Source organism: Choloepus didactylus, chromosome 3 (genome assembly GCF_015220235.1).
Source record: "Choloepus didactylus isolate mChoDid1 chromosome 3, mChoDid1.pri, whole genome shotgun sequence".
Classification (NCBI taxonomy): domain Eukaryota; kingdom Metazoa; phylum Chordata; class Mammalia; order Pilosa; family Megalonychidae; genus Choloepus; species Choloepus didactylus.
In genome coordinates, this window is record NC_051309.1 from 166,961,933 (window position 1) to 166,974,068 (window position 12,136).

The 12,136-nt window shown below is 35.4% G+C and overlaps 1 protein-coding gene across 3 annotated transcripts in view; it reads left to right on the top strand.

Annotated features, from left to right (window-relative positions):
- Nucleotides 1-12,136, top strand: part of TMEM131L (transmembrane 131 like) — a 161,306-nt gene that overhangs the window by 77,146 nt on the left and 72,024 nt on the right. For all 3 annotated transcript variants that reach the window (XM_037830856.1, XM_037830858.1, XM_037830857.1), the window contains 4 exons: nt 1,620-1,688; nt 5,746-5,869; nt 6,922-7,038; nt 7,905-8,015. In XM_037830856.1, coding sequence (XP_037686784.1) covers nt 1,620-1,688; nt 5,746-5,869; nt 6,922-7,038; nt 7,905-8,015 — 421 coding nt within the window. The remainder of the gene's footprint in view (nt 1-1,619; nt 1,689-5,745; nt 5,870-6,921; nt 7,039-7,904; nt 8,016-12,136) is intronic.

The window sequence follows — 12,136 nt, forward strand, 5'->3', positions numbered from 1 at the left end:
TTGTGTAAAATACTTAAACCAGATTTGATGGTAAACTTACTCTTCAGTGTACAAGGAAAAAGACCATCATTAATTATTTTATGTATTACTTACGCAGTAGCCTAACTTCTCTAAAGCTAATTTTTGGTATGTGAAGTTGCCTGCTTTGCGTTTGTTTTGGAATGCTGAGCCTGGCCAAGCTTGGTCTGGAGTGGGGTGGCCAGGGTGGATCTTCTTGACACCTGCTTTACATCTGTTGCCTCCTGTGGCTCTTCAAATCATTTCTGGAGGCGTGTGGTATTAGTGGTCTTCTTTGGAAAGGAATTAGTCCTGGTCTTTTGGGACTTGAGGGAGTCCAATAAATAGCATAGTGTGCTTTCTCTTTGCCCACCCCCAAACCATGTGGAGAGGTTGACAGAAGTTAGGCGGATGGGGCCCACAGTGTCATCTTTATCATGAATAAGGCTGTTATTGGAGAAAGAATGAAGGAGATGTAGATACCAGATCACGGAGAAAGGATTTTTAGGAGGGAGGGTAGAGGAAGGGAAGCTTGAATAGAGGCAGAAAGGCGCAGGGTGGAAGAATGCAGATAGAGTTCTTTCCTAAGAGGTGAGGACTTTGGGGAGGGTCCTCTGTTGTCTACATTGTTTGCGCTTTCATGAAAGAAAAATGGGACCTTGGAGAGGGACTTGCTGAAAGTCACAAAGCTTCTTTTTGGCCAGTAGGTTTAAAACTCGGATGTCCACTCCCAAGCCAGCCTGTGAACCACACTGGTCGAGGATTACTTGGTGGGAAGACAAAATGGAGAGGTTGGATTTTGGAAGGCTTGCTCAAATCTTTGAAAACACTTACAGCTGTTAACTTTCAGAGCTTCTTCCTATTAAACATTTTTAGATTACCTGGCTTTTTAAATGTCTCATAGCATTTAGCAGTTTCCTGATATATATGTTTTTGTATTTTATGTCTTTAATGTCTTTAAATATTGAGGTTTATGAGTTTTGTCATATCTTTATTATGTTTTTCTTTTGCGAGTTTTCCTTACTTGTTTTTTTTGATATGTTTTTCTGTGCTATTCATTTGTGGCTTTTGATTCAGAAGAAAAAAGAAATCATAATAATGACTAACAACTGCTGGACCTGCCATGTGAGAATTTGCGATTGTTATTCTTAAAAATAAACCCTTGGCCATAGGGTTTCAGCCTTTACGATACCCTGACTGGGTTTTACCATCCTTTCCCTGTTATAAATCTTAACAGATTTTGAGACCAACCATCCCCCTAAACCCCACCTTACTTGTATGCCTTTTCTTGATTTGGATTTTATGAAAATTTTCACGTTACCTGAATTCATCCAGAACTAAAGCCTTTTGAAAATTAAATCCATCTCCATTTCTGTCTGAATGCTTATAGGATCTGTACATTTGATAGGAAGTTATACTAACCATGTATAACTTTAATTTTTGTATCTCTCTACTCTAATAATTCAGTTTTGACATTTAAAATCTAGTTAAGTCTCATTTATACAGGAATAAAATTATATTTTGTGCTTTGAGAGCCATTGGCATAAGTATATCATCTTAACTCAGCATCTAAATTATAAAGCTATAACGAAATTCAGTTTCTATTTTCTTTTCTTTTTTAGCTTCTCAGACAAGCTATTTAGTGGAAAGGGCTTACATTTTCAGCCATCGGTTCTAGATTTTGGAATGCAGTAAGTGTCTTTTTCTTTATAATTTTTAATAACTGATTTTATTTTATTATTTATGTTCAGAATATCTTATATATGTTTACTGTTAAATACCATTTAAACTATATTAATATAATTGTAGTTAATTATATATAACTATATTAATAATACTAAGGAATATCGATCCTAGAAACATCTTTGAAAAAAGGAAGCTGTAAGATTTGTTTTCAGATCCATTTTCTGTTTTTACTAAATATACCCTGTAAGATTTTATAGTAATGGGAATTTAAAGGGTAAGAAGTCAATATTCTTTGTTTTTTTTAAACAAATAAGGTTATTTTATAACAAATAATGTCAAATATTAATGCTTTCTGAATTTTTTAAAGCTAGATTCACTCTGTTATTTGTTATTACTGCTTGCTATGCCTTGTGGATTCTAAATTGCACTGAACAAACTGTAGTTATTGTTATGATTAAGACATAGTCTTTACCTTTGAAGGGAACTCAGGTCAAGTGGGAAAGACAAAAGATAAGCTAGTAATTACAGTGTATTGTGTTAAGTACCATGAAATGAAAGCAGTGTGATCTGGAGTGTTGAGGGTCTCATCTGGGAACCCTGAAGGAGAGGGGTGACGCCATGGAGGAGAGGAAACAAGAAGTCTTCTTGGCTGTGACAAAGTTTGGGACTTAAAAGTGTTCAACTCCCTGGAAGCAGATCAATGCAGCATTGAAAGAAATATAATTCTAAATTAGTCGAGTTTTCAGGGTGGGATGTAAGAGTGTCTCAGGTGTAAAAACTCTGCTTGTTTTAGCAGCCTGGTACATCAGTTTAATTTTACGAAGAGCTTTTTTCAGTTACAGGAGAAGTTCTGTGCATGAAGTAGCCATGGTGACAGAACGTCTGGGCTGGGTTAGTGAGGCGTGCTGGTATGAGCTCCTGTATTCCTCTGGATGACCTTCTCCCTGACCAGCGAAAGATTAGAACTGCAGTGAGGAGAATGAGCATTAAATTTGAAAGTACTTTTTTGAGCTTTTTAAGGAGATTCTCTGAAAAGCAGAAGAGAGAAATCTGTGGAGTTTGCTCACTTTACAAGGTTCTAGACGACTGCTTTTTTGTTTCTTAATGTTTACATTTTTACTCTTAGTTAAGAAACTTTATTAGAGGGTGAATTTTAATAAAACCTCACGGATTTCAAATTATGAGAGAATACTTTGCTTTTGTGAAAAGTCTATTATAAAAAAATTAATGCAGGACCTACTTTAAAGAGTGTATATTATAGATTGATAAAATAAGATGGATAGTAGTAGGTACAGTTAGGTTAAGACAATTCCAGTTCATAGGATCCTGGCTGTCTATAATCTCTTTACTTTTCTATAACATAAACATCCTATAATCAGTGCACATGTGTGTATGTGTATATTAGCTACCTGTGTTAATTAGGTATGTACAAAAGTTGCTGATCCTGGTAGCTGGAAACATATTAAAGAATGTTTAAAGTCTTTGATTTGAAAAGATTAATTTTTAGATTTGAATCACCTTTTGATGATTTAGTTACATTTATATAGTACTTCACAGTTACAAAGTGCAATCATGTCATGCCATTTGAGCTTTGTATCAGTTCTGGAAGGATAATAAAGGCTGGTTTTATCCGTGTGTGTGTGTGTGTGTGTGTGTGTGTGTGTGTGTGTGTGTGTGTGTGTGTGTGTGTCATTTTCAGTTATGCATGTGTTAGTATGTAATACAAATGTTTGAACATTTGTTGCTGAGAAGTAAGACAGTTTGCTCAAGGTCATTTCACTTGAAGTTACAGTTAATCTTCTGATTTCTAAACCAGTAGTCAACGTGCTATATTTCTTATAGGTGAAATCCAGGCTATGATTATGCTAATAAATTATTTTAAAGTTTTAAAATATCTCAATAAGAGCAAAATATTTAGTCTAAATTAGCACATACTTTGAATTAGTCATTTTACCTTACCTCTTACAAATGGCGTAATTTGTAGGCATTAGATTAAGATTTTAAATGGAGAGTTTGCCTCCTGATTTCTTCACTGCCCTGAATTCAGCTTTTGCTCTTAAGGCTTGTTTTGACGTTGACCTTGGGCATACCCCCAAGTTTCATTGCTTTGGTTTCCTTCTAGGACACAAAATCAGGAGCATGTTATTCAGTTGCCATCTTAGGGCTTATTTTAAGGGTTAATATTCTGCTGTCCTGAGACTCAAGGTACTAATCATTCATAAGAGATTTTAATCATTCTTTTAGTAGTATTAAATTAATACAATATCCTCCAGTTGTTACCAGTGAAGGAAATTCATATCCTCATAACACTTTTAAAAATAGAATTTAAAAAATAGAATAAAAATAGCACAGTGGTTTCAGCCAGCATTCTCTGTTAGGTCTGGTGAGGTTCTGGTAGATGCAGAGGCGACTGAGCCCTGTAGCGTTATAGTTTTTCAGTCTTACTTTCTAACATGTTTCTGTGGGAGACATTTGTATCTTTTAAAACCAAAAACCTTGCATTCCAATTAGGAATGCAGTATAAAGGAACAGAATATAAAGTTTTGAGCATGACTGTAACTTTGCTGATTGATTTGTATTATTTACTTAAAACCTAAAACCACAGAAGTCCTTATTTATTTAATTTAATTGAGGGAAAAAGGAAATGTGAGCCCAGTGCTCTGAAGTAGACCTTTCTGAGGTGATCCTTTATGCTTAGGGTAGTGTAAAAATGTTTTCATCAATTATATTAGTTAAAAACACAAAAAGTCAAGTTTTAACCACACTGATGGGTATTTTATTTGCAACTGTCTGTAAGGGACTTATTTTTTAAAACTACACATTGACCATTTTAAACCTTCAAATAAGACTTGTGATTAAGAGTAGGAGGATATACGAGAAGAAAGTTCCAAGGACTCGGTGGTTGTAGAGTATTTTGGAAATCTCACTGTATACAAGAGAAATGATACACATTTCATTTTTCCTGAAGCACATATTTTTAAAATCAGAGAAATCATAATAAAATTCAAGAATACTGGTATAACATATATGAGGTTTTTCTGAATTTAGAAATATAATTTTATTTTTGGGCCATACTAATGAGTGAGGATATCAACGCTAGAAAAATTACTTGAGTGAAATTTTTCCCTACTCTGTTTATTACAACATAATTTAACTAGAGTGAATTTGGCATTAGGTATAGCACTCAGAAATAAATGACTAGCAGGAACATTGCAGGTACGTGGCCCAGACACAACCAGTAACTTTTCTCTTGTGATTCCTTGGTCTGAGCTGATGATGTAGGTGGAACATGTAATGATGAACGTTAAAGTCATCATCAATATATTTCTGTTGAGCAGGGATTCTTTCTCTGAGGTTCAAGGAAAGTTTGGCAGTTATATATTAAACTTTTAAATGTGTGCCTGTTTGTGGAGGGAGAAGCCAGAGTTTTCATCAGAGTTTTCTGAAATGCCATTCGTTAAATGGAGAAGAACCACTGCTAGAGAGTGCTGCAGGGCTTTCATTTTTCTCAGAAGACTGGTGGCCTTTAGCAGCAATTAATTTTTCCTTTTTTTTTTTGACCTAGTAAAATAGTCTCTTTGTGAGTTGAAAATCTATTCCCCCAAACCAGTGAATGTCTTTAAAAACATTTCTTTAAATTTATTACTCAGAAAACAAACCCAAAGAAAATTGGATTTTTTTTTTGAGTACAGTTTCTTATCTAAACATATTTTCATTTGAATTAGAGACCTAAGTCAGAGAAGTGCCTAGAGCCCAATATGTGTTTTTTTTGCAAGCATTTAATGGCCCAGATGGGTTAAACTTCTGTAATACAAAAATCTATTGGGAGCTGCGGGTTGTGGCATAAACTTTGTAAAAGAGTGAGTTTTGTTTTGTTTTGTTTTTTTGTTTCTTTGACTGTTGAGGATTAAATTTTTTATCACCAACAGAATTTGATACCTGTTGCCTTTAAATTTGTAATGAATGTCAACAGCTTTCTAGGTTAAAAAATACATGTGTATATGTATAATTGTATTTAAAGTCATACAATGCATTGCTTTCTCTCCTTGTTTTCCCTGCTAGGTTCCTTGGACATCCTGCAGCAAAGATTCTGTATGCATACAACCCTAGTAGGGATAGTGAGGTTGTGGTGAATTCAGTGTTTACAGCTGCTAGACATTTTCATGTGCCTCCTGTTCATTGCAGGGTGAGTGTTGATGTACTCTTGGAAACTATGTTGTGGCAGGCTGCCAGGCTTTCTTGCTTTCTTTGGCCTGAAATTTTTACTTTCTATTCCCCTTGCCCTTTGTTCTGCTACTCCATATTCCTTCCTTCTCTGTTTGCTTTAGTATTTTTTTTTTTTCAGTTGTTCATTTTCTTAGTTTTGGTGGCTTTTGATACCTACCTGGGATACGTGGGGAAAAGGAAAGTTTAAGGAGTCTAAACTAGGTAGAAATGTATGTATATGTAAAATGACTTTTTCATGGCTAAGTAGACTTTATATTATTTGTCTTGAAATTAGTACAAATGCTGACATATTCAGTAGCTGATACAAGTTTATAGTCATTTTTTCTTCTACTTCCAAACCTACTAACAAAGCTAGGACTCCTTTGTAAATGTAGGGTTGCAGTGTTGCTGATGCCTCCTTAATAAAGCTAATTTGCACCATAACCTGGTGCTGAAAACACTGGTCTTCTTATGGTTTTAATTTTAGGGGTCTTTTAACCTTTAATGAAGATCATAATTTCTCTTAGACTTTTATTTATTTTGCTTACTTATGTCTGCCTGATGTTACACTTTTACCCCCTAATACTGAGAATAAGGTAATGGTGTAAAGGGGAGGCCTTTTGTTTATGACAGTCTGTCTGAACGTTTGTCTCTGATTTTTATTATGCATTCACATGTTTGTGCATGGGTGTTCTCTGTATTTAAGTAAAGATAGACTGGATTAGATAAAGGCTCTCGAACATTTGGGTATAAAAAAGGAAGGGAAAGAAAAGATGTGAGGCACTATCTGAAGTGTAAAAGGACTTAGCAGTTATCTGGCCATAAATCTGGCCGTATACTTTCTTTGAAATACTCTCTTAGATGTTGGATGTTTATCAATTTGGGGTGTCTCAGGGATTCATCATGCTTATAAATCAAGGGCGTGTGGTATGCAAAAATCTGTTAACAGGAATTGTCAAAAAGAGAGTCTGTGAAAGATAACTTATCAAAGAGAGGTCATTCCAAATAGCCAATTATTTACCTTTCTTTCAGATAATTCCAGCAATGGGAAAAACTTCCTTTAGAATTATTTTCTTGCCTACTGAAGAAGGAAGCATTGAAAGTTCTTTATTTATTAATACATCCTCATATGGAGTCCTTTCCTATCATGTAAGTAACCTTTTCCTTTTTTCACATAATGTGGTTATTGAATTTAAGAGGTTTGGATGTCTTAAAAAAGACCTTTGGAGATGTCAGCTGCATGCATATATAAGATTGCAAGTGATATTTAGCTCACCATTTTTTACCCTTCTTCTCCTTCACATGCTGCAGTTTACTGTCTTCTATACAGAGTACAGAACTATAACCCTCACCAGAGATTTTTGAAGGATATTAGAACAAAAGAAAGAAATCTCTCATACTCAGTTTATCACAGGTTTTCAAAACTCATAGCTGTCACTGCATGTACAATTCAGAGAGAGGGAGCTAGAGGGACAAACTCTAGTGATTTTGCCTACTTCCCCTCCTTAGCTTAGGAATATTCCTGATTAGGAGGCATTGATTGTGAGATTGGGAGCCGGTTCCATGGAGTTCACTATTAATAAGGGGAGCATGAAGCACTAGGAAGGGAGCATGAAGAATTTTGTTGTTGTTCATAAAAATAGTTAGGATTCTTTACCTTAAGTGGTGTCTGTGACATCTTTAACAGGACATGGCATCAAGTAATTTATGTGCTAAGGTCAATTAATTTTGTCCAGTCTTATTGGATTCTATTGGCCACACGGCCCCATGTCAGAAAAGTTGTCTATTGGTCAAAAGTTTTGCTACAGAAAGGAACATTAATCTGAAATACAGCAATATTCCTTGTATTTTCTGGAGAGACAAAGATAATTATAAAAGTTGGATTAACAGAGTCTTGAAGACCAGTGTGATGAATCAAGATTTCCTTTGGAAAGGTGTTTTAGCACTCTAGTAAATGTGTTTTAAAACATTAACAGAGGAGTAATGCTCTTTCTCTCTCTCTGTTTTCACTGCAGGTATCTGGAATTGGTACTCGCAAAATCTCTACAGAAAGGTCTGCAAAACAGCTTCCAAATACTTATTTCCTGCTTCCACAGATCCATAGTATTCAGCTTTCACAAACACAGGTAATTTAATAGTAGATGTATTTTGAATGCCTGTGAACACCAAATTTTGTAGCCCTCTAAATTTATTTTGCATAGTACATACAACCCTTTTTACATAGTCTGACTTGAGTTTTTACTATTTTTTTTTTTACTATCTTACTATTTTGTACTTAAAAAAAAAAACCCAATTCGTAAAGTGCCAGCAGAATCCATGTACTTATTTTTAATGACAGTACATTCCAAGGTGTTGATATTCCATAGTTTGCTTTGTCCTATTTTTGGTTATTTGAAATGTTTCCAGTTTTTCATTAATTAGTACCATTAAGCTATACATGCATTTTATAAGTTTCTTTTTTCCTCTTTTGGATTTTCTGTTTCCTTGGGGTATATTTCATGAAGGAGATTCTGTAGTTAAAAGACTATGAGCTGTTTTATAGAGCTTATTAAATCTTGCCAGGTTGCTTTTCAGGAAGACAAAACCACCATGCTCACCAGTAATGATGTGCCCCCAGGAATGTCTGTCTTTCCCCTCTCCCTGCTCCTGGTTCAGTCTGGGTGTGTCTTAAAGGAAAGAAGTGTTTTTGATGTTCTAGTAGATATATCGTTGACATGCATCTTGTTGGTAGCTTATAGGGTTAATCATTTTTTCCCCTTTGGCTTATCCATATTTCCTTGTAACTGTGGATAACTAGTGAAATTTGGAAAACTCTCCAAAGTATATTAAGAATCTTTCCTCATCTTTGTTTCTGAGTGGTAATAAAAAACATCACTTGAATTTTTAGTCAGTAGTTGTAGTAGTACCTAGAGCTTTCATTTATTCAGTAGTTTTATTGAGTCTCTGCTGTGTGCCAAGTGTTATTCTAGAGTTCCTGTCTTCATGGGACTTGCTTTCCAGTGCAGGAGACACACAAACTTAATTTACCAGCAATGTAATGTCTTGAAACCTTTGCCTCCAAATAGGTAGTTCATAAGGATTTTTAATATTAACTTTCATTTTTATAAATTTGAATAGCCCCTCCTACCGGGATTTTGAGGAAAATTTCTTTCAATTTGCAAATATGGATTTGGTTTAGATCCTTCAACCAGTGGGAATGCGTTGAAAAGTTTTAAGCTGGGGACTGATGTGATCTGCCTTGAAATTTGGAAAAGGGGTTAGAAAGGGCTGGAGTAAGTTTAATTTGTGTATTCTGACAGCATGGATTTCAGCTTTGAACATTTGTAGCATTATCTCAGGGCTGCCCTTCAGCAAAAAGGGGCAGGTAAGAGTGGCTGATTCTCTGATGGCTGAAATTGGGAGCTGTGCATTCCAGGTGCCATTTTAGTGGTGATAGAAATACTGAAACAGAGATGAGTGTTCAGGTTATCTTAGTTAATACAGTTAATTTAAAGATATGTGGAATAAAGGGAGAGTGGAAACTGACCCTGCAGGCCTCATAGAGAGTTGGAGCATCTTGCCCTTTATCCCCTCTACCTGGCAGAGGTGGTCTATTTCCCAGGAAGCCCACTGCCCCTCCTGCATCCTGACCACCATCATCTCCTGGACTACTGCACAAGTCCCTTAGTTGGTCTATCAGCATCTGCTTTCGGCCCTTTCCAGTCCTTTTCCCAAAAATGCGAGTTGAATCACATCAGTCCACTGCTTAAAACTTTTCAATGCATTCCTATCCATTTTAGGATTTAAACCAAATCCTTGCCATGGCTGTAGGGCCTCTAGTCTAGCTGCTGTATCCCTCCACTCTACACTGATCTCTGTGTTTCAGTTATTCCAGCCATCCTCTGGTTTCTTACATATGCCACGTTCCATCCTGCCATGGGTCCTTTGTGCCTGCAGTTTCTTCAAAGCCCTCTCCTCCCAACTTTTCTTCTTCACTCCATGTACTTTAAACTCCACGAAACCGGGGGTAGGTCTGATTTGTATTTCCTGCACCTATCCCAGTGCCTGCAATTGAGGGTAGATGTCTACAACATTAGACTTTTGTTGAGTGAAGTTTTGGCCCTAAGGTAGTTTGGTAGCTATCCGCTGTGTCCCACCATGGTGGTGGCTTGGATCTTCATGACCTTTGCTTCTCCTTTAGCTAATACCAAGCTCTGGCTCCTCTTCATCTCTTCCTCACTGCTTTGTGTCATCTCTCAGGTTTTTTTCTTTTAATTATATTTTAACAGTTTGAGATATAGTTCACATACAGTTGACTTATTTAATAATGGTTTTAATACTGTGTTCACAGAATTGTGCAACTGTTACCACAATCTAATTTTAGAACATTTTTATCACCCAGAAAGAAACCCTGTGCTATTAGTAGTAACTTCCTCTTCTCCCCACCTCCCCTGCCCTCAAGCCTCTGACAACCACCAGTCCATTTTCTGTCTTTATGTATTTGCCTATTCTGGACATTTCATATAAATGGAATCATATAATATGTGATGTTTTGTGATTGACTTCTTTTACTTAACATAATGTTTTCAAGGTTCATTAGATGTTGTAGCATTTATCAAATCGTCATTCCTTTTTATTACCAAATAATATTCCGTTATACAGATAATACCATATTTTGTTTATCCATTCATCAATTGGTGACATCTAGGTTGTTTCTACTTTTTGGCTATTATGAATAATGTTACTATGAATATTTGTGTACAAGTTTGTGTAGTATATGTTTCATATTTTCTTGGATATACACCTAGGAGTACAATTGCACAGGCATATGGTAATTCTATGTTTAAGATTTTGAGGAACCAACAAACCATTTTCCCAAGTGACTGCCATTTTACAACCCCAATGGCAATATGTGAAGATTTTGATTTCTACGTCACCTCACTAGCACTTGACATCCCCTCACCGCTTGTTCTTTTTTTTTTTAAATGGCCATCCTAGTGGGCATGAAGTGGTTTCTTATATTTGTTTTTTTTAATTTTTTAATTTTTGTTTTAGAATAGTTGGTGGTTTACAGAACAAGCATGCGTAAAATACAGGATTCCCATATACCACCCTACCAACGACAACTTCCATTGGTGTGGAACATTCGTTACAATTGATGATAACAGTTTTTAAAATAATTGTACTATTTTTTTAACAGTACTTGCCTTTGTTACAATTTTTGAAAGATTATTAAAATAGTACTGTTAACTATTGTCATTTCCTTAATAACTAATGATGTTGAGCCTCTTTTCATGTATGTTTTGTCCATTTGTATTTCCTCTTTGGAGAAATGTCTGTCTGTTCCTTTGTCCATTTTTACATTGGGTTCTTTATCTTTTTGTTGTTGAGTAGCATTTCTTTGTATATTCTGAATATTAAGCCTTTATCAGATATACGGTTTCCAAATATTTTCTTTCATTCTGTTGTCTTTTTCACTTTGTTGATAACGTCCTTTGCACAAAAATTTTAATTTTAATGAATTCAGCTTATTTATTGTTTCTTTTGTCACTTGTGCTTTTGGTGTCCTATCAAAGAATCCATTACCTAATAAAAGATCATGATGATTTATCCCTAGATTTTCTTCTAAGAGTTTTATGATTTTAGCTCTTATATTTTGGCTGTTGATCAATTTGGAGTTAATTTTTCTATATGGTGAGAGGTAGGGGTCCAACTTCATTCTTTTGCATGCAGATTTCCAGTTGTCCCAGCAACATTTTGAGGACACTATTCTTTCCCCTTCAGATAGACTTAGTGGCCTTGTTGAAAATCAACTGGCCACATATGTATGGGTTTATTTCTGTTCTCTCATTGAATATGATGTTAGCTATAGGTTTTTCATGATTCCATTTGTCTCCTTACCTGTTTTGCCATTACCATATTGTTTTAATAACTGTGGTTTTATAGTAAGTTACGAAATTGAGAAATGTGAGTCCTGCCATTTTGTTCTTTTTCAAGATGTTTTTAGCTATTTAGGGCCCCTTGCAATTCCATATGAATTTGAGGATTAGCTTTTGCATCTCTGCAAAAAGCTCTTTGGGAATTCTGATAGGAATTGTTATGAATCTGAAGATTGATTTGGATAGTATTGACAATATTAAGTTTTCCAACCCGTGAACACAAGGTATCTTTCTATTTATTTGAGTTCTTTAATTTCTTTCAGCAATGTTGTGTGGTTTTCATTGTACAAGTCTTTCACCTCCATGGCTAAATTTATTCCTAGGTATTT